The sequence below is a fragment of the Helicoverpa armigera genome, chromosome 11 (assembly GCF_030705265.1).
Source record: "Helicoverpa armigera isolate CAAS_96S chromosome 11, ASM3070526v1, whole genome shotgun sequence".
NCBI lineage: Eukaryota > Metazoa > Arthropoda > Insecta > Lepidoptera > Noctuidae > Helicoverpa > Helicoverpa armigera.
The window spans coordinates 3,682,486-3,708,637 of NC_087130.1; the positions used below are offsets into that span (position 1 = coordinate 3,682,486).

Consider the following 26,152-nt stretch of genomic DNA (forward strand, 5'->3'; position numbering starts at 1 on the left):
TGGTAAGCTCTGCAAGAATGATGGAATAGTTGCCGAAACTTGTTTTTATCCAGCCCACCTATTCGCGAAGTTATAAGCTCGATTGAAAGACAGAGATCTTTGTGGAATCCTTTAATCTTCTGTGTTATATCCAAGCAGGAAGTATTGTGTACTGTGAACTAATAACAAACATAAAAATAGAAAAGGCAATAATATGATGAAAGGTAATTATATGTATAATCGATTCATTCTTGTTGAATGAAGGATTATAAATGACTTGAAATCATCAATAAACTAGTGAGTGTTTTTGTTACGTTTAATTAGGTCATACGTTTCCGATTGTCCTGCCAATATTGTCTGTTAATAAATCTGTAAAATATCTTCTGTAAATAAAAGACCATTGGTTACCAAACCCGAACTACCAGAAATTCAAGGTGCGAATGTACATATGATGTAGGTCCGTCAATTACAGCGAAAATTGGCGCGTTGAACAAAATCAGCATAGAATTTGGGAGTGAATGGAAATACAGTTTCATCGCTCGCCTATATGTAAATGCAGTACCGAAACGTAACGATGTTACTGGAACGTCGGTTAATGGATTATGCTATCTACAGTCGCAATCGCATCTACTATGAACGTAGGGCGCCATGCTGAATTCCCGCTGCTACTTTTTTAATATGCTGCAAAATTTAGAACGATCCCCGCAGTTACATTTGAGGAAATGAAGTAGCTCTCTTCCAACTATGTGAAGAAATGAAACTTATGCAGATTTGACTTTGAGTCGCGATTGCTACGGATATCTTAACTCCCGGTCAAGTACGTTATCGCTGAACGATCGACTCGAAAGTACGCTGACGATTGATCACATAGGAAATCAAAGCCAAGTGAATAGACGCTTTCTGGTTAAAAGCCTCCCGTTACAGACAGTCGTGATGCTGTCTGCGCAGTGTATTACAACAGTTTATTGACTATCCGTTAGTTCCGTTTGGCTATAGTTACCGTGAACAATGATTGTTCACATTTGGAGTCGGTCACCCTTAAAAGAGTGCATTTCTCCATGCTACGCCCAATAGCCCCGCTGTTACGTCCACCGTTCTGTACACAGATATGTTCCGGTGCTCCTGATGTAGTTCCGTCGTAAATAGCGCCTCAGGGCAGACACAAGTCTATGTATGTTTTACAATGGTCTTCTCTTATTTTTGTAACATAAACTTCTGTATATAAATGTGGACGATTTCAAAATTGAAACTTAATTCTGCTTATCGGTCATCGTCATAAATTCTTTAGAGTTATCCACTCATAACATATTAGCATTAAAATCACTGAACTAGATTGGATTTGCGTAAATTTTATTGCGTGTTTAATAAGGCAACTAAGTACATATTTGCATCTTACTTCATCGAGTCAACGGCTTTGAATTCATTAAACCCAAAATGGTGGAGCGACGACATTCGTTCGCCCATATTTGGAATACGCAGAACGTTGGCCTATAATCTGTAATCTGTTGTTGTCATGGAATACTTTTTATCCATAAATACTTGGCAAGTTGTTTGGGCGTTTTCCAAATAAGAATAAAAGTAGCGGTTCTCAAATAAAAAGTATTTTTCTGTTAGTATAATTAATAGGTCTAGTCTAAATAAAACACCACCAACGTTATTCTGGCCATTAATTTCTGTAGATATTTTGACATAATCTCTCATAGGCTCATTATTCAGTTACCACCTTGAAGTTCAGGATGTATTTCTTTCAAATATAAATATATTTAGTCCTGTGCTCAGAGAATGTCGTTCCATAATTCTCTCATTTGCGTTGGTTCTTAGCACTAGGTAAGAGATTGAGCCAGCCGCGAACAGTAACTTTGTGGGCAAAGTTTAACTCGCTGAATAATTGCTAAGCTAAATGTTAAACGGTATGCTGCACAGATGTGCAGATGCCAGGCGAGTTTCACAAAAGATTTTCTTCGTGGGAGGGTATACGCATTGCCTAAATGTTCAGAATGCATTCCGGACATTTCTGCATTCTGTTTTTCACATAAAAGTTTCGGTAAGAAACAGCATATCATATACATTCTTACAAGAACGTGTTATTCATTCATTTAAGGTTAACCATTTACATCCTATGTAAATTTATAAAGCCCCAGACACCTCTTGCGTAGGACGACTTACCTCATAATGTATAATGACAAGCTACGCTTCTTTTGAAATTCACATTCACAGTAACATCCCTTCGTCCTTCGAAAGCTTTAGAATAAATTATAAATAATAAGGTATACGGCAACACATACTCCATTGTTTGCGAGACATTACGAAACAAAATATCGGATTAAATTAGATGGTTACATGATAAAACTCCGGTCTTATAGCGCCCACGACATCAGTACGCTGCTATAAAGACCCGAACGGGCCCATCTCTTATTTTCTTTTCTTTAACCAGCTCTCATGGTAATTGGAAAGCGTATGTATATTATTTACGGTGACGCATAAACTCATGACGTCATTCCTAAGGAACACGGCAGCTTTCATCGTTCAGAATTAAGGGCGAAGTATAAAAACAGACGTTACGGATTGTGAATAGGGGGAGCCGTTGTTCAGTGAATGCGAACAACTTGCATCGTTCACTAACAAACTCTTATGGGTCGGGATATAATTTTATCCACGCTCCACTTCGCACGCTCTTCCATTTTTGGCAATCGGTAACGATTTTCGCTTACTGCCTCGACCCGTGATTGGACTCCACTAAATGCATAATAGATGAGGTCTATAATAAAACCATTCAGTTTCCCGGCCGTTGCTCCATAATGATATTTTCGGAGCTTTACAGTTGGTAACTGAATGAATCGTTCGAAACGCGGAGTTCCGAGTCAGTGCAATATTTATCACGATGCTATTTAAGGACCGAAGGCAGTTTAAAACGAGAAGCTATATTTTGAAGCAATAACTCTCAATAATAATCTGTACCGTTACAACGTTTATATTTTAAACGATAACATATGTTTTAACGACTCTAGTAAAACAATAAACGTTCACGGTTTTAGAAACTCACTACAATAACTCAAGACAGATAAGATTACTAAAAGTGGTGAAGCCGTGAAGAGCATCACTCAAATCTTTCTCACATCATGGTCTCGTACTTACGATTCTGTAAGTAAGCGCATAGAAGCTAATTATGGAGCTATTAGCCGTTACATAAATAATGGATTTCAGTCATTTGTCGTTTTAAGACGTTTTGAAGCATTACCGGTTATTTCTAGCAGCCTAAAGATAAATCACTTTAAGTAATGGGGTAATTTCTTTGCAGCCTTGCATCCACTGTGTGTTAAAGGACATGTCATAATCTTTAGAATATCGAACAAACATTGCCCTATATTGAACGTTCGTGTGCACACCGTAATTTATTTTCAGATATTAATGCAAAGATTACACACTGCGCCGATGGAAATAGGTCACCATAAAGCGGGGTTGTGCAAGATAACCCCCTTAACCACGCCATAAATTTTATATTAAAAACCGTACAGCAACGAAGACACCAAAACACATATACTTCCTACAATAAATTTTATTGCTAATTCATATTTCTGTTACACGGTTTACTGCGTACTGTCAGGCCTATTGTTCTGAACCAGAAATATGTACAGCAATTAGTAAACTGGGTTTAATTTCAGAGCAAATAATGAGCCAAGCCCGAACTCTGTAATTAAGAATTTCTGACAGCTTTCCACAACACGATCCGTTAGATATAATGCGAATTTTAGGCAAATTAACATGGCGTGGGGCCGCTGAATCACTTCGCTATAATTAGAACCGGAATCTTGATACCGTTCGGACACTTCTGGTGAACTCATGTAGATGTAACAGTATGCGTTCCGCGAATGCAACATTTAAACGCGATGCGTGAATCAATGACCAATCCGAATGCATTGTGGCGAGAGCTGGCGCTCGTGGAGATTGGTTCCAGTCAATCAAAACTCTATGGTTCTCAATCCATCAGATTCTTGATCATGAACACCTTTCGTAATCTATCCAATTTTTATTGTTCATAGTCACGCCTTTCGTTAATCTCCAGTTTCACGTTTAAACATATTATCATTCTTAGAACCATTATAATAAGACTCGTATGTCACAAACCACTACTGCATAAGTGCAAAGGCGATACACACTTGCGCAATTTTTCCCATGACTTAGGTTTTATGTTTGCGTAGTTCGAGATTATTTTCCTCGTCTATTGAAAACGATTTGGAAATAAAATTAAGCCGTCTTCAGAATATTGAGCAAGCAACCTAAAGTTATTTCAGGAGTAAGAAACCGGTTCAGCAATGGGTCAAATATTGCGTTTGATTGAATCTAGGGTCACTAGAGCATTAATATTTCAAGATGTGGGAAGGATTCAAAGAAAATTGCGGATTCTGCGGAAAATGTTCGGGCAATATGCTTTCTTGGCCCAGATTTGCCGGTTCGTCGACCGATTTCGTGTTGGGAACGCGCGGCTTGCACATCACCAGGTGATGCTCGCCTTAAGCCGCCGTTTCCGATGCGGGAATGGATATATTTTTAGAGAAACTTAAATTCTATTTCTGCGACATGCAGTGTGCCGTCGAAAATCGTTAGAAAATTGTTTTATGACACAGTGCACATGATACCTTCGTGGACATAAATAAGATACTGTTGACTTGATTCATTTTACGGAATCGATCTTGTTTGAACCTTTGAAGTGAACTCGTGAAGGGTTATTTCACCTCCAAATTTTCATAATCTTTTGTGAGTAGAATTTAAATTGTTACAGATTATGCTTACAGTAAGTATTATTAAGTTTATCTTATATGTAGATTTAGTAGAGACATTGAAAAAAACAAATACTGTTTACGTGGAGTGAATAATAAATAAGTTATGAGAGAAAGTATTGATACTACCAATATTTTCATGTACATAGATAGTATATTCACGCTCCTATTTATTTCACCTCATTTTGTTGCCACTTAGATTGATATTATTGCTTTGATTAAATGGTGCCTAAATATAGTATGTGATTTTATATCGAAAGTATTTCTTTTTGTGTATTCAATAATTATATTTTGATTTTAAACATCACCTAAACAAATATTAAAACGAATATATAAATACTGTAAATTGCGAATTTAGAGGTTCAAAGAGGTTGCTATCGCAATAGTGGTTTGCAAAGAATACTGAGATTAAAACTGAATGATAGGTCTCCGCAATTTGCATGCAAAAAAGAAGTAATATCGGTGGAAGGCTACTAGAAAAAGTTGAGCATCTAATTTACTCATAAATAAACGCTCAAATGCAGAAACATTTAAATTCGTTTATCAGAGTACTTATAGTGACTCAACGCTTATAAAACTCGCATTATGCCTGGAATGTTTTCTGATAATAATTAGTTACGCGAATATTACCGACCTATTGGAACGAATATGCTATGCTATTAATTTCAAGGCTTGCCGTTGATATTTTGTGAATTTTTGCATTACCTAGGGTTATTTAAGTGGTAATTAGCTTAAGATTAAAAATAGAACTTAATTAAAACTTTTTAATTTACCAAAAGCAACGAAATATTAATTCCCTGAAAAAAACATCTAGGTACTTTAAAAAAGACTGGCATTTTATCTAAACTTACGCTACTCGTAAGAATCGTAAATTACATTTTGTTGTAATTATTATTCTTTGTTTGTTTAAGACTTTAGTAAGTCCATCAAAGACGTCACACGCGCGGCCCTTTCAAGTTGTCCACGTGTCCACAAAGGTGAGGTGTACCGATATGTTTACCAAACATAAGATGCTTGACCTAATTACCGCGATGATACTTAGAAGGGGTCCCATGATCCCGACACGGGCGACATGAACTATAGGCCGGGAGACGCGGCGCCGAATGGCGCCAGCCCGGCGCTGACTATGAATAGGAATGTCTATGTAAGTATAATATAGTAGGAGTACATGAGATTCTACCACATTTTTGGGTATTTTGTTTACATGGTAATATAGGGAAATATATTATTATATTACAGCAATAGGTATGCATTACTTAATGTTAGTAAATATGATTCATTTACAGCAGGAAAATATGAATAGGGATATAATAATGACGTGATTAGGTCATACTTTCTGACAAATTACTTTCATGGTATATCATAGCGAACTTTAAACTATCCATCATATTCAGAATTAAATAAGTAGGTTGCATTGTTATATGTTGTTAAGTTAAATAGGTGGTTAAGCTTTTCCCCATGTACTTTTTTACGTTAAATACACTTTCTAAGCATAAATATCATGGAGAGCTTGGAAACAGCTGGAAACTGAACAAGAAAATCTGAAACTTTCTATCTGACTTGGGCAAGCATGATAAACAATGATAAATTCCGTCTCTGGATAAGAAGAGGCCTGTGCCCTGTCAAGACAATGAAAAGCTGAAGACTCTAGACTACGGAAAATTAAAAATCATACCCCGATTTTGACATGTAGTAACAAAGTAAGTACTTAAGTGAGGTGAGGACAGTGATTCGGTACTGCTATGAATTATACCATCCCATGATCAAAAGATATGTATTTAAGAGTATGGAATAGGCAGTCGCTCCTTGTAAAGCACTGGTACTCAGCTGAATCTGGTTAGGCTGGAAGCCGACCCCCAACATAGTGGGGAAAAGGCTCGGGAGATGATGATGGGGATTACACCTAGAATTATATCTCAGACCATACTCAGTACTCTGTACAGGTAGTAAAATTACTTAAGTATGTGATTTTCATAACATTGTTGGTATAACAATATTATTGCAGTTTTAGTTAATGATAGATTTGTTTATAACTTTTAATCGATCATTTATCGCACTGGGTTAACCCAAAATGGTAAATGTATGTACATAAATAATATATTTTTTTCTATGAAATCAAATAGTTTGTTTAATTTGATAAAAACTGAACTTGAGTCCTTTGGCAGTCAAAGCCAAAGGATTCAATATTTAGAATAAAAAATCAATAAAAATAAAAATTATTGTGAGTGGCTATTTTTTTAATTCTTGTGTAGAAAGTGGCTTAAAATCATCAGGTATTTAAAAGGGATGGCTGACTATAATAAAATAGTACTTGTTATAGAAAATTATGTATTGAAATGAATAAATTGATATTTAGCATGGATTAGCTGTAATCTTTAATGAACGGTTCTGTTTTTATCTAACGTGTTAGAATTCTTAATTATTTTATGACGATGCGTTCATAGGTCACACACGAAGTCTTCTATTTTCCAATAGATTTACATATTTCTAATGGTTCTATGCTAGGAAACGAAATGTAATGAAATAAATAACGTAAGATAACTAATGACCAATTTTTCTACATCACACAAATTTTATTTTCAGTTAATAAATAATTGTACTCACCAGTTAATTATCTTGAACGCCGGTAGCACAACAAATTACTAATGCTCGGAACTCTAGGGCACTGGATCTATTTAATAAAAACAAAACACTGTTGATTTGATAGGATCACAGACATGAAGGGCCAACAATTTGTAAATCAGAATAGATTTTGATTGTTATTATCACAAACAAACGACTATCGCCCATCCGTTCGTTGACCCACTCGGAGGAATATCCTTTGTTATTTTCCCGTTCTGACAATATTTTCCCGTAGTTGATACACAATTGAGTGTCTTTTAATTTTTTCCCGTTGGTATAAGTTAATTTAAAAATCCTTGCTACTGAGGGGCATTATTTCGTCGTTTTTTAATATTTTAAATAATGATAACAAAGCGTTGTTCCAAATTTAATTTAATTAGTTCGCGTTGTTTTTATTTACATGAGTCTTAAATTGTCGCGTTCACAAAGATAAATTGTGAAAATATTTTTGTAAATTATCACCATTTAAAAATTAGGATTCATTATGAAGATATATTATAATTGATATAGATTATAATTGATTTGGTACACAAAAAAAATTACGTTCCTTTATAAATTATTTACCATAAGTTAAATACTCATATCGTAGCAAAAATATATGTTAATTATGAACGCTGCTAGATACGGGAAAATATATAATGACAGCTGATCAGTTGATGACAGTATGACAGTCCCGAAGTTTGTCAGTGTGACGTAATTAAAAAACGTCAAGTTCATTCGTGTTTATTTCATTTCGGCGCCTAAAACTTTTACATTGGTGAATTACTATAAAATCGTTGACTTGTTATTATGCGTGAGCAAAAATAACATTATAACAATGGAAGAAGAAAGTATGTTAATTCATAATTGTACCATTCAACTTTTAAGGTTAGATACGTGTTGTTTAATTGACGAAAATATTTTCAGAACTTATTCGTAGAAAGAAGAAGGCTTTGAACGGTAGCAACAGGCGTGTTTTAGCTGAAGCTTATAATGATTTGGCATCGTTTTACTACAAGCACAATCGTTATAGTGATGCTCTTGACGAGTATAAGAGCGAGGCGGCGATTTGTAAAGAGTTGGGGCTTCGTATGGAATGGGGTACTTGTAACCGGATGATCGGAGAAATGTATATGCTGCTGGCGGAATTTGACAAAGCTCTGAAGTATGAGGAGCGACACTTAGGTAAGTAACGTTTGATTGTATCCATTTCGTGATGGTAAACAATAATTTAATGATTCATTAGTTGTACATACCTCGTAACCTAGATAAACATTGTATTGGTTGTGTTTATTTATCTCGAGTGTACTATTATCACAGAAAACTATTGAAAATAATTGTTTTATTTGAGTTACAAAATAATATTTTGGATAATATTTTGGATTGGAAATACATATATTATATTTGACGACCTAGATGGTGCAATGGTGACCATGCCGGACTGCCGGACCTGAGGTCCCGGGTTCGATTCCCGGTTCGGTCGACATTTGTGTGAAGAGCATGCTTGTTGGCCGTGATCTGGGTGTTATAATATGTATTTATAACTATGTATATATGTAGCTATATGTAGTTTATCAGTTGTGTTAGCACCCATAACACAAGCTAATAAATAGCTTACCGTGGGGCTAACCGACCGTGTGTGAAGGTGTGGCGATATTTATTTATTTATTATTATTTATTTATTTATTAAACAAGTCGTGGTGGCCTAGTGGGTAAAGGACCAACCTCAAGCACGAAGGCGCGGGTTCGATCCCAGGTCAGGCAAGTACCAATGCAACTTTTCTAAGTTTGTATGTACTTTCTAAGTATATCTTAGACACCATTGGCTGTGTTTCGGATGGCACGTTAAACTGTAGGTCCCGGCTGTCATTGAACATCCTTGGCAGTCGTTACGGGTAGTCAGAAGCCAGTAAGACTGACACCAGTCTAACCAAGGGGTATCGGGTTGCCTGGGTTACTGGGTTGAGGAGGTCAGATAGGCAGTCGCTTCTTGTAAAGCACTGGTACTCAGCTGAATCCGGTTAGACTGGAAGCCGACCCCAACATGATTGGGAAAAGGCTCGGAGGATGATTTATTTATTTATTATTTCCAATTTACTTAACCATGAAACTTTACATTAGTCTATTAAAACTGGAACCATTACAACAGACATTCTTAATATTTTAAATCCTCATTTGTCATAACCTCTTTACAGCTGTAGCGAAAGAATTAAAGAACTTGGTGGAAGAACAAAGAGCCATGGCAACACTAGGCAGAATATATTTATTACAAGGACAAAGTAGTAATGATGAGGATGAAGCTAAAACCTCCTTGAAAGCTGCCGAAAAAGCATTCATGAAAAGTCTTGTGTTGTGTGAGAAGTAAGTATAATATTATTTTATAAAATCTCACTACATACATACTTCCCTGTATGGAAGAATTGAATTTAGAATAGGAATGCTACAATTTTGAAGCAAAGGCATTCTATCAATAGAATACCCTTATAAGAAATGCAGATCCAGGAAATTATTTTCTACTGTTTGTGGGTTGACAAAAATTAAGTCTCACATATAAGTACACAAATATCCAGTCAATTTTAGTTCTCCTGTACATGTGCAATTAATAAATGCACAGACCGCATACATATGTACTATACTTGCAGTATTTCAAAACATGTTCTTTTTCTAGCTTAAATGGCAAAATAAACAAACATGAACTGATGGACATGAGAGCCCGCCTACTCCTCAACATTGGCGTAGTACAGGAACATTTAGGAAACTTAGACAAAGCTTTAGATTGCATCAACAAAGCAATTTCAATATGTTCAAGTCAGGATTTATATGAAGTTCTGCACAATTGTTATACTACGGAGGCTTTATTGCTTTGTAATAAGAAGAAGGATTATGCTAAGGCTTTGAGCTGCTTGAATAAAGCACTTGAAGTTGCTAGCAGGCTGGAGGATAAGGTAATTGAAATGATTTATGTTGTTATTCGCTTTTTTTTGTTTTTTTTTTCTTTTTGTATGTATGTGCTATTTTATTTAAAGCCCTTCAGTTTATTGTTAAATAATGTATTTATTTATTAAACCTTTTAAATGTTGTCCCAATAAGATTTAATTCCCATTTACGTACTGCCCTCTTGTCACATAGGGAAGGCCTAAGAATTTATTAACAGACTAGCTCAACTAAGAAAATATTATTATAATTTAATTTAACTATTTAGCTAATATACGAATCGTAATTAGAAATTTGCACCACTCAACACCACTAAGTGCAATAAAAGAGGAAATTGAATTGACTGGTAATACTGTTGTGGGCGAAATCATAAATTCAAAATATGGCCCAGACAAAACGCCAACGTCTACCTTCTTTGTTAACCTGATGCCAGGCCCAAATAATAAGGCTTCTAAAGAGATCAAATACATCTACCACCAAGCTGTTGTGATAGAAGACCCTAGAAGGAAAAGGTCTATAGTACAATGCCAAAGATGTCAGCAATATGGACACACGAAAAATTATTGCATGAGACCTTATAGGTGTGTAAAATGCGCCCAGGCTCATAAAACATCAGAGTGTCCCAAGGTCGATCGAAACACTCCTGCAATGTGTGCATTGTGCCAGGGACCGCATCCAGCTAATTATAAAGGCTGCGAAGTCTACCAGGAAATTTTAGCCCGCAGAACATCCAGACCCAAGGCCAGATCGCAAACGAAAAACCAAAGTGCTAATGTGATAACGCCTACACCTACCTTGACCCACCAATCTGGCGAAGAAAATGCTAACAAGCAATTATATTCCGAGAAACTGAAAACCACCAAAATCCAATTAGATGATAACTCTCATAACCTACAGGTCCACCCACTCAGTAGTTCTGTAGAAAAAATACTCTTAAAACAATCAGAAAAATTCGACCTACTCTTACAACAAATGAGCACCATGTTAGGTCTCTTGACAACCCTCATCAACAAGATGGTAAAATGAATGCCTTAAAGTTGGCAACATGGAACATAAACGGTCTTGCGCCAAATAAACATGATGTACAAATATTAATAAATGAACACAGTCTGGATGTAGTTCTTATCTCGGAAACACACTGCACCGGTTCAAGCAACATCAAATTTGACGGATACAACACCTATCTCACAAACCATCCAGATGGAACAGGTCATGCAGGAACGGCTATAATTGTTCGAAAGTCCATAAAACATCACGTAATGCCCGAATTTAAGACGGATCACCTACAAGCTACAACAATCGCTGTTACAGACAAATGTGGATATTTCACCGTGTCTTCCATTTACTGCCCACCCAAGCACAAAATAGACCAGCATATGTTTGACAATTTCTTCTCGACTCTTGGCCCCCGATTTATTGCGGGCGGCGACTGGAACGCAAAGCACAGCCATTGGGGATCTAGGTTAATTACAACCAGAGGTCGACAATTGAAGAGCAGCATTGATAGCAATCATCTCCATACAATGTCAGCTTCCGAACCAACTTATTGGCCTACAGATCCAAATAAAGTGCCTGACCTCCTTGACTTCTTTGTCATCGGTGGGCTTTCAAGGCATTATTTCAAAGCTGAATCTTGTCTTGATAGCTCTTCTGACCATACTCCAGTCATCTTGACAGCCAGCACAACTTTGATCGAATATGATGCGCCGGACATACTTAGCAATAAACAAACGGATTGGCACGCATTCCGCGAATACATAGAGGCAAATATCAAACTAAAGTTGGCACTCAAATCACCAGATGATATCGAAGAAGCAACCAAATATATCACGTCTCTTATACAAGAAGCTTGCTGGAAATGTACTCCGGAACTGAAGTACAGTAACGTCCCTGCAAATCAACCCACGCAAATAAGGCAACAAATTCTTGAGAAACGTCGTCTAAGAAGAATCTGGCATCAATCAAGACATCCGATGGATAAAACTGCTCTGAACAAAGCTACTGCAAGCCTTAAGTTAGCAATATCCGACCTTCACGAAAAAACCTTACAGTCAAAGTTGGAATCGCTCACAGCCACAGCAACTACAAACTATTCGCTCTGGAAATTCACGAAAACGTTGGACCAACCTCAAGTACCAAAGCCACCTATAAGATCAACTCCAAATGGCTGGGCTAGAACAAACCAGGACAAAGCAAACGCATTTGCGGAACATCTTGCTACAGTATTTACTCCTAACGACACTGGTGATGTTGCTTTTGATAAAAGTGTTGAAGACACTCTCAACCAAACTCTACAACTGGATCTACCACCAAAACCAACCACAACTCGGGAGGTGTGGGGAGTAATAAAGACACTCAAGAATAAAAAAGCACCAGGGTTCGATCTGATAACCAAGGAAGTACTAAAAGAGCTACCGAAAAAGGCAGTAACTTTTCTGACGACACTTTACAACGGCATCCTGCGCGTTCAATACTTCCCTCGCCTGTGGAAAATATCGCAAATTGTAATGATCCACAAATTGGGCAAACCTGCTCATGAAATTGCCTCTTACCGTCCGATTAGTCTGTTACCCATCCTCTCAAAACTATTCGAGAAAATATTGCTGAGACGACTCTTGCCTATACTTGCTAGCAACCATACAATACCTGATCACCAGTTTGGCTTTAGACTACAGCATTCCACAGTAGAACAAGTGCATCGAGTCTGCGATGTAATAAGGGACACACTTGAAGGGAAAGAATATTGTTCTGCAGTGTTCCTTGATATCCAGCAAGCATTCGACAAAGTCTGGCACAGTGGATTACTCTATAAAATCAAATGCAACATTCCTCACAGCTACTACTTGCTACTGGCTTCGTATCTGTCAAATAGATTATTCCAAGTCAGAGAGGGTGATGCCACATCGTCATTCCATGTCATCAGAGCGGGTGTACCCCAAGGTTCTATTCTTGGTCCCATATTGTACACCATGTATACTGCAGACCTGCCAGAAGTACCAGGAGTTATGACTGCCACCTATGCTGATGATACAGCCATTTTAGCCCGAAACAAGGACTCTACTGCTGCATCAGATATGTTACAGAGGGGTCTTGACGAAATAAATGTCTGGCTGGACAAGTGGAGAATAAAAGCCAGTGTCAACAAATCGGTTCACGCGACATTCACCCTGAGACGCGGTGACTGTCCACCAGTCACTCTTGGTGATAATATCTTAACCCACAACGATAGCGTACGATATCTCGGTATTCACCTAGACCGCCGACTAACCTGGAAGAAACACATAAAATGTAAAAGAGACGAGCTTAACATCCGCCATAAAAATCTGTATTGGTTAATGGGAAGAAACTCTAAACTCTCTGTGGATAATAAACTCCTAATCTACAAAAGCATACTGAGACCAGGCTGGATGTATGGTATTCAACTGTGGGGTAGTGCTTGTGACTCCAACATAAATATCTTACAACGACTTGAAAATGTTATCCTAAGATCAATAGCAAATGTCCCATGGTTTGTTACGAATGCGGAGATACATGAGAACCTGAATATTAGCACAGTAAAAGAGGAGATCCGACACAATGCTGAAAGCTACAAAAAGAGGCTAGAAAACCATCCCAATGATCTAGCAGTCCAGCTAATAAGTACCAGGCGTGAAACCCGTTTAAAACGGCGTGTGATCCTGGGGTCAACATAGACCAGGTCTAGTCAATCACGATGAGGAGCTGTCTCCGCTGGGAGATACACTCGACATGACACAGTGCACTCAAAAAATTTGCTCATAGTCTACGACTGATTGCAGATATACCCAGAGAAAAAAAAAAAAATTTAGCTAATTTAACAATTATCTCAGTATATCAAAACTAAACATATATCTATAATTAACTCTTTAATGTTCCAGGTTCTAAAAACATGTGAGACTCTATCATCCAAGGCAGATATCCTGTGCAAGATGTCAGACTATCAGAGTGCTAAACAAGTGCTGCTCAAGGCCTGGAAGATGAAGACACCTGATGAAGAGGAAAGTGAGAGCATTGAGGCTAATCTTAGAGTTGGTGAGTACTTCATCTATCTATATATATAAAAATGGAACCCGCTTTCCGTTGTCACGACATAGCATGAAAACGGCTTGACCAATTTGGCTCAAAATTAGAGGGGAGGTAACTTAGACCCGGAGAAGGTTTTGGGATAGTTTTTGTCACCATCCGGCAACGGGACGCGGGTGAAACCGCGGGCGAAAGCTAGTTATTTATAAATCATCTCATAATATGAAGGCAGTCAGTAAACTATAATAAAGGAACAAAAATATATAAAAAAAAATATATTGTCTGATTAGTAATTGAACAAACATATAGGTGAGAGAATAGGGGACCATCTATTGTCTCACATATATTTTTGTTTATCAATAGGATTGAAACAACAGAGATATTCCTGTCAATCACCCATGTAGGAAAGACTTGTATTACTAACCTCCCCACTCAGAGACATTTAATGGTTACTTAAGCCATTCCTTAGTGAAGGACTTGTATGACATTCCGTCACTAAGAAGTGACTTAATCATTAAATGTCTCTGAGTGGGGAGGATAATCAATTGGTGTCAAGTGTCATATTCAAGTATACCTATTCAGAACATAAACCCTTATGTATACAAAAAACGATGCAGCTGTGTACCAGTGTTTTACAAGGAGCGACTGCCTATCTGACCTCCTCAACCACAGTCATTAGTGTCCAGGATATACAAAGAAAGTACATACAAACTTAAAAAAGTTGCATTGGTACTTGTCTGACTTGGAATCGAAGCCACTCTCATACTTAAGAGGTTCCTTACCCACTAGGCTGCTATACATGCTACAAATCATACAAATTAATGACTTCATTATTCTTTATCTCCCAAACAGTGGCAGCAATGTGCTACACAGAAGACCTACTGATTTCAACAGACCCAACTGACCACATTACATTTAAGAAACATTATGAGAAGCTAGGAGACGGCGCTTGTCATTTACGTAACTACGCGGGCGCGGTTGAGTATTATCTGAAGATGCTGGATCATGCAGAATTGGCGGGAGAGTGTGGGAAAACGCTTATACCTATTTATGTTAGGTAAGTTTGGTTTCTATGGTAAAATTAAATGGGAATGTATGTTTGTCTGTCTCCCGCTTCCATGACAGAACTTCTAGTCTGAGAAGAGGCAGACTGGAGACTCCTCCTTTTAATATGAAGTTGTTCTCTCGGGACACGGGTGGAACATCGAAGGTCAGCAAGTGAAATATACTTTCTGGTCTTAGTTTCAGTACCAAAGATTATTCAGCTTCAAAGCTTTTTTAATAAATGGACCAATAAAAGAGTGTTGTAAAGTTATTGAAAAAAAAACACTTGGAAAACTTCTAACAACTAAATTTTGTGTAATTATTTATTGCAGTGTTTATTTAATTATCCACTATAATGCTTGTTTTCATTAGCTGTCGTCATACCAATGTCATAACAATTTTTTTTTTCAGCCTTTACCAAACCTACAAAGACATGGGATCTTACAATGAAGCCCTATATTACTATGACAAAGAGTACGAATTGATCAAAGATGTGCCCAAAGAAGCTTTCACAACAATGTACAATATTGCAGAAACACTGTTTTTAGCTAAGAAACCATATGACCAGATTGAAAAGGCTTGTTTGGAGGCTAGGAGAGCTGTAAGTAGATAATGCTATTACAAAATTACATGTTAGAAGATTTATGTCTTGCACAGCTTGGCTTTGCACATGGAGAGCAAATTTCTGTGTTTCTCTTATACAATTTTTATTGAATCAAATAGAATGTTAAAAAATATATAGTGACATAACATTTTGCACTAAAAAAGGATTACTTGCGGCAATAAAACTGCATTGCTTGTATTAATTTTAGGCCCAAGAATGGAACAAAAGAAAATATGAAATCCGAGTATTAAAAAGCCTTTTAAAATATCAAGAGGAATACAGTGAGACTGACAAAATGGAACGAACTAAGGATGACCTAAGGGCTTTAGGGTATGACAATTTGGATAACCTGGAGAATTCGGAAGACGAGCAGAGCTCTGCTGGTGGTGGGGACGAGGATACCACTCATATTGGTGACGATATATGCCTTGAAGATCTTACTGGTATGTGTTTTATGAATGTTTATGGTAGTGAATGGTTTTGTTGCCCTATATGATACAAAATGATCAATTGACAAATCATTACTTGTAAAATGGTCTGTAGAGGAATAATCAGGTCTTGTTGCTCAATCTTCATTATTCTTATTGAAATCCCATAGAAAGAAAGTCGATGAAATTATAATTATTTTATCTCTCTTCTCTGCTATGTATCCCACATGGTGGTGGGGTTAGCTTTCCTAATATTTCTTCTCCAATTCGCTCTATCTGTGACATCGTTCTCGGACACCTGGCACTCCTTCATGTCTTTCGCCACTACGTCCCGCCATAAAATTATTATTATTACTTTTACATAATCGTCAACAAATTGTTTATGTGCAGATTTATCAGACACAAATGAGGAAGAAGTAACGGAGACCAAACGCGAGTCTCGGAGGCGAGGGAAAGGTTTTACTATCAAGAAGAATATGAAGGGAGAAACCCAGTTGCATATCGTAAGTTCTACTAAGATTATAAACGCAAGAATTTGTATGATAAATGTATGGGGTAGTTCCCCTTTCAAGCTAAAACTACTTTGTGGATGTTGATGAGACTTGGCAGTAATTAAGTATCAGAATAAAGTATAGGCTACTTTTTGTCCGTATTCGGGCAGCAATTCGCTCGGAATGCCGGTGAAACCGCGGAGGAAAATCAAGAAAAAAATACACTTCGCATACGCTATTTTATCCCAATTTTTTTTTGGAATATTACTCCTAATCACGGTATTTATTTCCAGGCAAGTATTTCAGGCAACAAGCTCCTAGTAGAGCGACTCATAGCTCAAGGTCATCCCGTGAACATAAGAGACAATGCTGGCTGGCTGCCTCTACACGAAGCCTGCATACACGGCCATGTGGAGGTCGTTCATATACTGATCAATAGTGGTGCTAATGTTAATGATAGAGGCGGCTCCAATTGTGACGGTAAGGATATTTATTTTTTGATCAACGACGGAAAAAGGGGTGTTGGAAGTTTAACGTGTCCGTTTGTCTGACTGTGGCAGCATAGTTCCAGAAAAAATTAAGCGATTTCAATTTAGTTTTAAAAATCGTCGCGTTGGTGGAGCGTATAAAAATTATTTGGCAACATCGTGTGAAAGTTGTGAGTCTGAGAAAGTTTTAATAGATCTAGACACACGGCAGTGTGTCCGCCAAGTTCGAGCAAAAAAAGCGACACACCGGCCGTGGGTTATATTACACGAAGCATTTCGGGCCAAATTCGACCCTGTAACTCAAAATCTATTTTATTTACGCATATCAAATTTATAGTATCTGTTGAGACCCCCTCACTTATCTAAAATACAAAATTTCATTAATATACCTATTGTAGGTCTTGAGATATTGACGTCAGAAAATCGCTATTTTTACTATACACTGACTCACTCATCAAAAACCTAGACCACTTCCAATGGTCGTATTGACTTGAAATTTGGCATGGAGGTAGGTCTTTATGTCAAGGTAAAGGGAAAAATCTGAAAATGGCCAAGTGTGAGTCGGTTTCAAAATAATGAAGGTGTTTTATACCCGGTGTAAATTTATACCCCTAAGGAACTAAAACAAACTAAATTTATCTATATTTATATAATATATCTTCGAATGGTACAAAGGTTTGTATTTAGTCAAAGTAAAGTAAAAATCTGAAAACGGCCAAGTGTGAATCACTTTCGAAAATAACGAATGTGTAACTTTGGTCCACGAACATAATATCTGTGGTGTTAAGGCAAAAGGGGATGAGTCAGAAATTGTGAAAAATGAGTTAATTACACAGTTGGGTACAAAATTTTACGAACTATCATGGTAAAAAGGAGATAATTCAATATAATGTATTTTATTTCGTGAATCTCCAATAAAAAATACGAGTCTAGTCATAAATAGCAAAACCTAAAAAGTAAAAAGGAGTTTTGTCTAGTTATCTTCTTATTGCATACGTGATCCTTTACTTATAAAATTAGGTATAATGAGATAAGTCGACTTGTGCCTAAATTCATATTCGTCGTTCCGCGTTAGTTGCATTTCGCGCGCGAAGTTGACGTCTTTTTACTAGTGCAACGGTGCAAAAAATCCTAAAATGATGGTTTACGTGGGTAATTTGAGTGTTGAAACCTACAGAAATGAATAGGATTAACAAGTTCGATTTAACGTAAGTATGATGAATTTAAAACCTTTAAATTATGAGCTGATTCGGATCTGGAGGACAACCAGTATGGTTTCCGTAAAGGGCGTTCAACAGTTGACGCTATACTGCTTCCTCCACGCATACGCGTGAGGGTTCTGGCGGTCCTGGCGGAGGAAGCAGTCGACCGGGGCGAGGTGGTTTCGGCGGTGTCGCATGACATCGCTAACGCGTTCAACACCCTGCCCTGGAATATCATAAAGGAGGCGCTCCGTTATCATGGAGTACCAGGGTACCTCCGTCGCATAATCGGGGCCTATTTATCCGAAAGAGCTGTCGTGTACCTGGATCGAGAAGGATGGGTTCGTCAGAACATCTCTTCCTCAGGGGTCGGTTCTTGGCCCTCTCCTGTGGAACATTGGCTACGATTGTCCTGCGCGATGCGCTTCTCCACGGCGTCAGCGTGATATGCTACGCTGACGACACGCTAGTCACAGCACATGGGTAGACGTACCGGCAGGCGGCCATTCGGGCCACAGCCAGTGTCGCGCAGGTCGTGGGTAGGTCTTGGCCTCGAAGTGGCCTTGCACAAATCCGAGGCCCTTTGCTTCCATGGGCCAAGGAAGAAGCCACCTCCGGGGTCCAGTATCGTGGTGGGAGGGGTTACCATCGCTGTGGAGCCGACAATGAAATACCTGGGACTCGTTCTCGAAAGTTGTTGGGACTTCGGGCCACACTTCCAGCGGCTCGCTCCTCGGTTGTTGGTCGCAGCTTTAGCGCTCTCACGCTTGTTGCCCAACCTCAGGTGACCCAATACCTCCTGCCGGAGGCTCTATATGGGGGTCGTCCGGGCGATGGCGCTTTACGCCGCGCCAGTGAAGGAGTGGCTGGAGGGACGCCACGGCGCCCTCAGCTTCCGGCTGACACAGGTCCTTACCGGACATGGGTGTTTCGGAAAGTTCCTGTGTCGCATCGGTCGGGAGCCCACGCCCGAATGCCACCACTGTGGCATCTGGGGCAACGCAGCGCCGTGACCTAGCGGCAGCAGTAGACGCTGCGGGAAGTCTTTCGCTGCCGGCTGTCGTGTCCTGCATGGTCGGCAGCGAAGATGGATGTAACGCCGTCGCATCCTTTTGTGAGGATGTGATGGTTTGAAAGGAGGCGGCGGAAAGGGAGAGAGAAGCTGCTTCCTCTCTCCCCGCCCGCAGCAGACGTGGAGGACGTCGCAGAATGACTAATCTCCGGCCACCATAGGGCGCGGCCTGCGGGCGACAGACTAGGGGCGTCTGTCGTCCGATCAGAAACAGGCCTCGAGACGGTGGCGTTGTGTTGCGCGCGCATCTCTTAGTGGAGTTTGCTGTGGCCGCTGGGTGACGGCCACAGAGGTTGACGGGGCCCGCCTTTGAACATCTGGGGGGCCAATACCTGTCGGGGGTGCGGAAGAATGCTTTGGCGATACCCGTGCCCTCGACAATAGGTAATTGAAGGCAACACTGGGTGGGTTTTTAGCCGGTAAGAGTTTGGCACACCCCCTCCACCGACCCCAGGTGGAGGGAAGTCCATGAGGATTTCCCCCCTGCCAAAATAAAAGGTATATGCGTAAATAATAATAGCAAATAAAGAGACGAGTCGTTCTAGGATTTTTTTTTAATTTTTACCGTGTTACGGAAAAGGGAGATATGTCAATTATTTTAATAATTAAGAAATAAAAATATTTTTCGGGTACATATAAAAGACGACTAAATTAATAAATGAAAATTAAAACAGAGTTGTGTTAATTATTTCTATACACTTTTGATTAAACTGCATTTTTATTACAAAACAAACACGCGTTTTTTTGATTAGCCCCTGGTGAAAAGTTGTGTTTTTTGACTCATCCCCTTTTGCCTTAACACCACAGATATATGATAACATGTCATGTCAGTCAGTTGGTAAATCTAGTCCATTTAGTTAATGTAGTTCATTTCTTTGTAAGAAACATAGTGCATATTAAAAAATCTAAAAAATAGTATAAATGAGACATTTCTTTAACTAACTTCATCATAAGAAAAAAATAAAATAAACAACCTTACGAAAATGGGAATGCTTCGCCTATAAAGAAGTGAGATCTGAATAAGTACCAAGTTCCATACACATACATCAGTTAAAAATAGTTACTTTTTAATGATGATTACTTGGCAAGTTTTAATAGAAAATTAAATACTTGATTCATTGCGTTTAGTAGGTTTATAACAAGGTGTATGAAAACTTGCCAAGTAACATCATTAAAAAGTAACTATTTTTAACTGAGGTATGTGTATGGAACTTGGTACTTATTCAGATCTCATTTCTTTTATAGGCGAAGCATTCCCATATTATCGAACTTGGCAGTCTTTCACATTTTTGTTTTGGGTGGGATTCTAGATTCCATTTCAATGAAGAAAATGTCAATAATGTTTTGACATTAAAAATGCTCCTTCGCCATTATAATTATATGTACGTCGGCCGTATTATATTCATATCTCCCACCAGCTTTAGACATATCGCACGATCCTAAGCTCCTATAATACTAAATACATTAACATTTTGTGTAGCTAGTAAGAATAATTTCAATATTCCAGGTATAACTCCCCTATACGATGCGGCAAGTAACGGCCATTTAGACGTAGTACAATTACTACTAGAAAAAGGCGCGATACCCTCACTAAAAACAGACTTCGGCGAAACACCATTACGCGTCCTACAAAAATGGCGTACAAGCACCATACTAACGAAAGACGAAGAAATTATGTACAACAACATATGTAACAAAATACATAATCTAATAGATAAGACTAATACTACAGATATATTAAACAGATCAAAATCTAAGACTCCTGTAAAACCAGCTAAAGACGTGACACCACCAAGTACATCTAAAATGACGAGTCGTATCAAAGAACTTGACACTCCAGTATTTAAAAGGAGAAATATAATCGATGACGACAGTGACGATGATATGAATTTGTCACAAATTGTAAGAAATGAGGCTGCATTCCCTTCCGATGACTCTGACCTATCATCTGAAGATGGTAAAAGTAATAAAGATAAGAAGAAATCCACAGGAGTCAAAGAATACAGAAATGCTATAGAAGCGCTTAGAAATAGAAGTATGACTGATTTATCTGAAGTGGATATGAAGAAATCTAAAGTTAAACCTGCTTTGTTAAACCCTGAAGAAGTTGACGATGACTGGCTAGACGACGATCTAGGAATAAACAAAAATAATAAAAAAAGAAAACTCAGTGATCCTTTAACGACAGTTGCTAAAAAACCTTCATACGAAAGCATAAAAGACAAAATAGATGAAATTAACAAAATATCTGAACCTCTAGTTGAAAGCAATAAGTTTAACGTCAAAAAGAAATCTAGAATCAGTGATGTTATTGACGTTAGCGAAAACAGTTCGGACTCCGATAGTTTTCAAAGAAACGAAAATGTTCGTCCAAAGGTATCTGCTGCGGAATCAATGAGAAATATAGCTAAGGAACTGAATGAGACTAAATCTAGGGATAGCAGAGACAATATGAAAAGGCGATGGAAACGGCAGAGTACGTTGTTAAAAGCTGGTTTCCAAAGACAAAGGGAAGATGTTGACCAATCAAGCAACAGTGGTAGCGAAACGGAATATTCTAGAAGGGAGTTAAACAAAAGACTTACGCCTACCGGGTTTACACGAAAGACATCGGGAGAGAACTTCCATTATAATTCAAATGAAGGTTTTAATATAATGCAGAGTATGAACCTTAATATTGTGCAGCCAATGAATGTGATACAACCTATAAATATTGTTCAGTCTACTAAGAATGGAAGACCAGTACAAACGCAAATTTTGCCGCCCGCAGCTGTGAAAGTTCAAGTTGAAGATAAAGTATTATTGATATCATTGAAACTGGATACGATTAATAGGTTGACAATCAGCTGGCTGGTTGATGAAGTTAAATCTAGATATTATAAGTGAGTATAATATTTCTTTGTGCATATTAGTAGCATTTTCTTATTCATCATGTTTTAATAAGCCATATCCTAATAGTCAAGGTCAAGGCAATCTAGTTTTATGTAATTTAATTAACACTCACGTGAATTGAACAGCACACCCAGAAACGTTTCTTTCATCATTTATATCCTAGTATGTACCGCAGGTCTGTTACTAGTCAATGTTAAGTTTTCTCAAACAAGCCTTGCTAAATAACGAATATATTTTATGGTCAATGAAAAAACCAAGGCATGTTGCCATATGTTCACCAATCTCTCTGAAAAGAGAAGAAAATTATTATCACAAAGCACCATTATTATTTATTATGTAAAGCCTTTTTATTTCCATTTCTTTACAATAGTATTTTTATTAATTTTTTTACAAAGCACCATAATCACCCTCAAATCTCAATTTTTTCAGACTAACAGGAGTCCGTCCCATATTCAGTCTGATGACGTCAGACGGCGCGATACTCTCAGAAGACGATCCCCTCAGCCTGGTGCTCTCGTCGCCTGAACTCAAGACTTGTATTACAAACTGGAAGGCGTCGCCTGCTGAAGAACGGTATTTGGAGTGCTGTGATGCTTTGAGTATACGTAAGTTTGTATTTTTTTATGAGCTGAAGTTTTTGCTACCAGTTATTATCAAAACATAAAATATTGTAGGATTTTTTCATTGTTCAGTATTTGAAAGCCTATTAAAAGTTGTAAAATCCATCTATCTTTCTAACTTGAATGCTGAATACATAAGTAGAACTCAGTTTCCCTTAGGAATATTGATGAATAGTTGGGGTCTGCGTTCTGTGATGAATAGACTGGATTATAATAAGGCCTTGGCCCTTAACCATTATAATTCATATAGAAACTAGGCATGGAGCACAGATTTCGACCTATTTATTTCTTTCAATAATAAAAAACGAATTCAAGTCATTACAATAACAATAACATTGCTATTTCCAGCACCTTCAGAAGAGATCCAACAAGCAGTAGGACGAAGCCACACAACCCGCCGACTAGCGTTAGGAGCAAAAACTTTAAATTCGGCACAAATACGACCTCTATTCAGAGCTTTAACCCACCAGACACAAATCACAGCTGTCATGATATCAGACAACAATATAGGAGACGCTGGCGTCAAGTACTTAACCGAATGTTTGTGCACCATGAAGCATTTAACACATCTAGATATAAGTAGAAATAACGTCACAGACGAAGGGACGAAAAGCCTACTCAATATGTTCGAAAGAACAAGCCGACCAGCCTGCACGTCGTTAGAGGAACTCGATATTAGCGCAAACCCTATATCGGACAATGGCTTCAGAAATATAGCCAAAATAAGCCAATACATTCGCCTAAAAGTACTAAAAGTAAATAATTGTAATATAACAGATAATGCGATTAATGATACGATTAAATCGAGTATAAATTTCGATAGTTTGGAATCGATTGATTTGAGCAACAATGAGCTGAAAAATGGCGTCGTTAGTTGTTTGATGACGTCATTGAATCCGAATGTGCTGGTTGATTTGGAGTTGGATAATGTTGGCGTTGAAGGAAGTGTGGTCGGACATGTGGCGAGCTTTATGGATACTGCTAAAGACTTGAAGATCAGAAGATTTGGTCTTTCTAATTGTAAATTAGTTGATGGACAGTTTATGAGGATATTTAGGTAAAATACCCCTTTGTTTGTTATCAACTAATGGAATATATAATTCATATTCTTAGTTCTTATTTAATATGAATTCTATAGTAAATAAGCGTTGTAATAATTCTATTTACAGGAGCATCGGCCGAGCAAAACACCTGCAAACGATAACTCTCAAAAACAACAACTTAACATTCATAACACTAAAGAAACTACTCCAGCGGCAACCCCCAGTTCCCCAAATAAACCTTCAGGGTTGCCAGGACATATTTAAATATTCCCCCGATTCGGATTTCCAAGTTTGGTTGCCAGCCATCGACTTTGGCAGATGCATTCCAGAAATAAATGTGACACCGGTATCGAAAACAGATGAAGAACGAGAAAGTTTTAAATCTTTTTCAAAAACATGGTTGAACTGTTTCAAAGGGAGAGGAATGATTGAGCATTGCGAAGGAGGTGTTATTAAATTCACTGCTAGATAAGAATAGTTTAATAGTACTAAAAATGCTAGAAAAGAAAAATAGAATACTTTGGATCTGAAATATAAAATCTACAGCTAAATCTTGTCAATGCAACCACCGTTTCATAATCACAAAACTAAGTAAGACTGACTTACACATGAATTTGTATTTATATAAGTTTAAAATCCATTACCATAGCTTCTAAATAACAATAGTGTTTATGATTTTGAAATCAGTGCCTTCACAAAGTGCAAAGTATTACAATATGTAAATATTAGGGATTGTATTAATTTAAGAGTAGTATAACTAATTTAAACTTTAAATTATGTAGGTTACTAATTGATTAGGTAATTTAGTATTAATGAAGAGTTGTTAATTTTTTAAAGAATTAATTTTAAATCCATATTGATTAAGTACTATAGTAAATAAAGATTTTGGAGCCTTTGTACTATACTGTTGTGACAATAAAACCAGTGACCCATTTACATAAATAAGATTTTTATTTACATCAGTACTAAAAGGAAATATTGGGATATTTTATCAAGGCACAAGGTTCGCCAGTTTGCTCGATCTTTAGCAACCTGCATCCACTGCTTCCCGGCTACCTTGGCCAGATCGTACGTCAATCTAGTGGGGGTCCTGCCCTCGCTGCGTCTTCCGATTAGTGGTCGCCTCTACTAGCATTTTATTGATTCTCTCAAAAACTGCTGCATCATAAACATATTATGTAAATGATTGCATATCATCATTAGTACATAACCTAACAGAGAGTTATGAAAATAATGTGGAATCGAAGCTTTACCGTGTCATGTCGTGTGCGTTACCCAGGCCAGATGTTGTCGAAAATGGTCATTTTAATCTTATAAATAATTAGTTGTGCGGCTTCTGTAATTGTTGCGCACATTTTTTTTGTTGCGCTTATAGTTTTTTAATTATTTCACAAAAATAAATTTTAATGAATTTAAATTAAGAAAATAGTATTCAAAATTTCAATGAATATAAATTAATAATAGTGTGAATACAAAAAATATATTTAAAAAAAGGGTGGGGTGCATGGTGTCAATAGTTATAAATATTTTATTGACAGATATGAGAGAAAATATGGCACAACATTTATTTTATCTAGACAACTAATTTTATAGGTAATATTTATTTAAATATTCTCGTCAGAAAGAAAAAGGTCTGGCTGGGGTAACGTTACGCCAGCAGGAAATGTTTTTGTGAAATAATTAAAAAACTATAAGCGCAATAAATTTAAAAATGTGCGCAACAATTACTCTGTAATCGTAATAATTAGTTGTGCGGCTTCTGAGCCGCACAACTAATTATCTATAAGATTAAAATGACCATTTTCGACAACATCTAGCCTGGGTAACGCACACCGTGTCATGTGATGTGAGGAAGATCACGGTCTGAAGAGGCCCTCTTATATTTTTACTATTCAGGGGCATAATAGATCTTCGTACAGCAAGATCCACGCATCG

At 37.7% G+C, this 26,152-nt stretch overlaps 2 protein-coding genes across 3 annotated transcripts in view; one reads left to right on the forward strand and one right to left on the reverse strand.

Moving 5' to 3' along the window:
• Positions 1-7,730, reverse strand: part of Src64b (Src oncogene at 64B) — a 59,452-nt gene extending 51,722 nt beyond the window's left edge. For both annotated transcript variants that reach the window (XM_064036768.1, XM_064036767.1), the window contains exon 1: positions 7,362-7,730. The gene's annotated coding sequence lies outside the window, so the exon portion shown is untranslated. The remainder of the gene's footprint in view (positions 1-7,361) is intronic.
• A 328-nt stretch (positions 7,731-8,058) lies between these two features.
• Positions 8,059-25,180, forward strand: LOC110371994 (tonsoku-like protein). The gene is made up of 14 exons (XM_064036877.1): positions 8,059-8,209; positions 8,286-8,543; positions 9,554-9,719; positions 10,027-10,303; positions 14,189-14,342; positions 15,186-15,390; positions 15,789-15,978; positions 16,190-16,424; positions 16,800-16,912; positions 17,194-17,380; positions 21,170-22,544; positions 22,984-23,159; positions 23,523-24,231; positions 24,344-25,180. The coding sequence occupies exons 1-14, from the start codon at positions 8,197-8,199 to the stop codon at positions 24,687-24,689; spliced, it is 4,404 nt and encodes a 1,467-aa protein (XP_063892947.1). The 5' UTR covers positions 8,059-8,196; the 3' UTR covers positions 24,690-25,180.
• Positions 25,181-26,152: the final 972 nt, after the last annotated feature.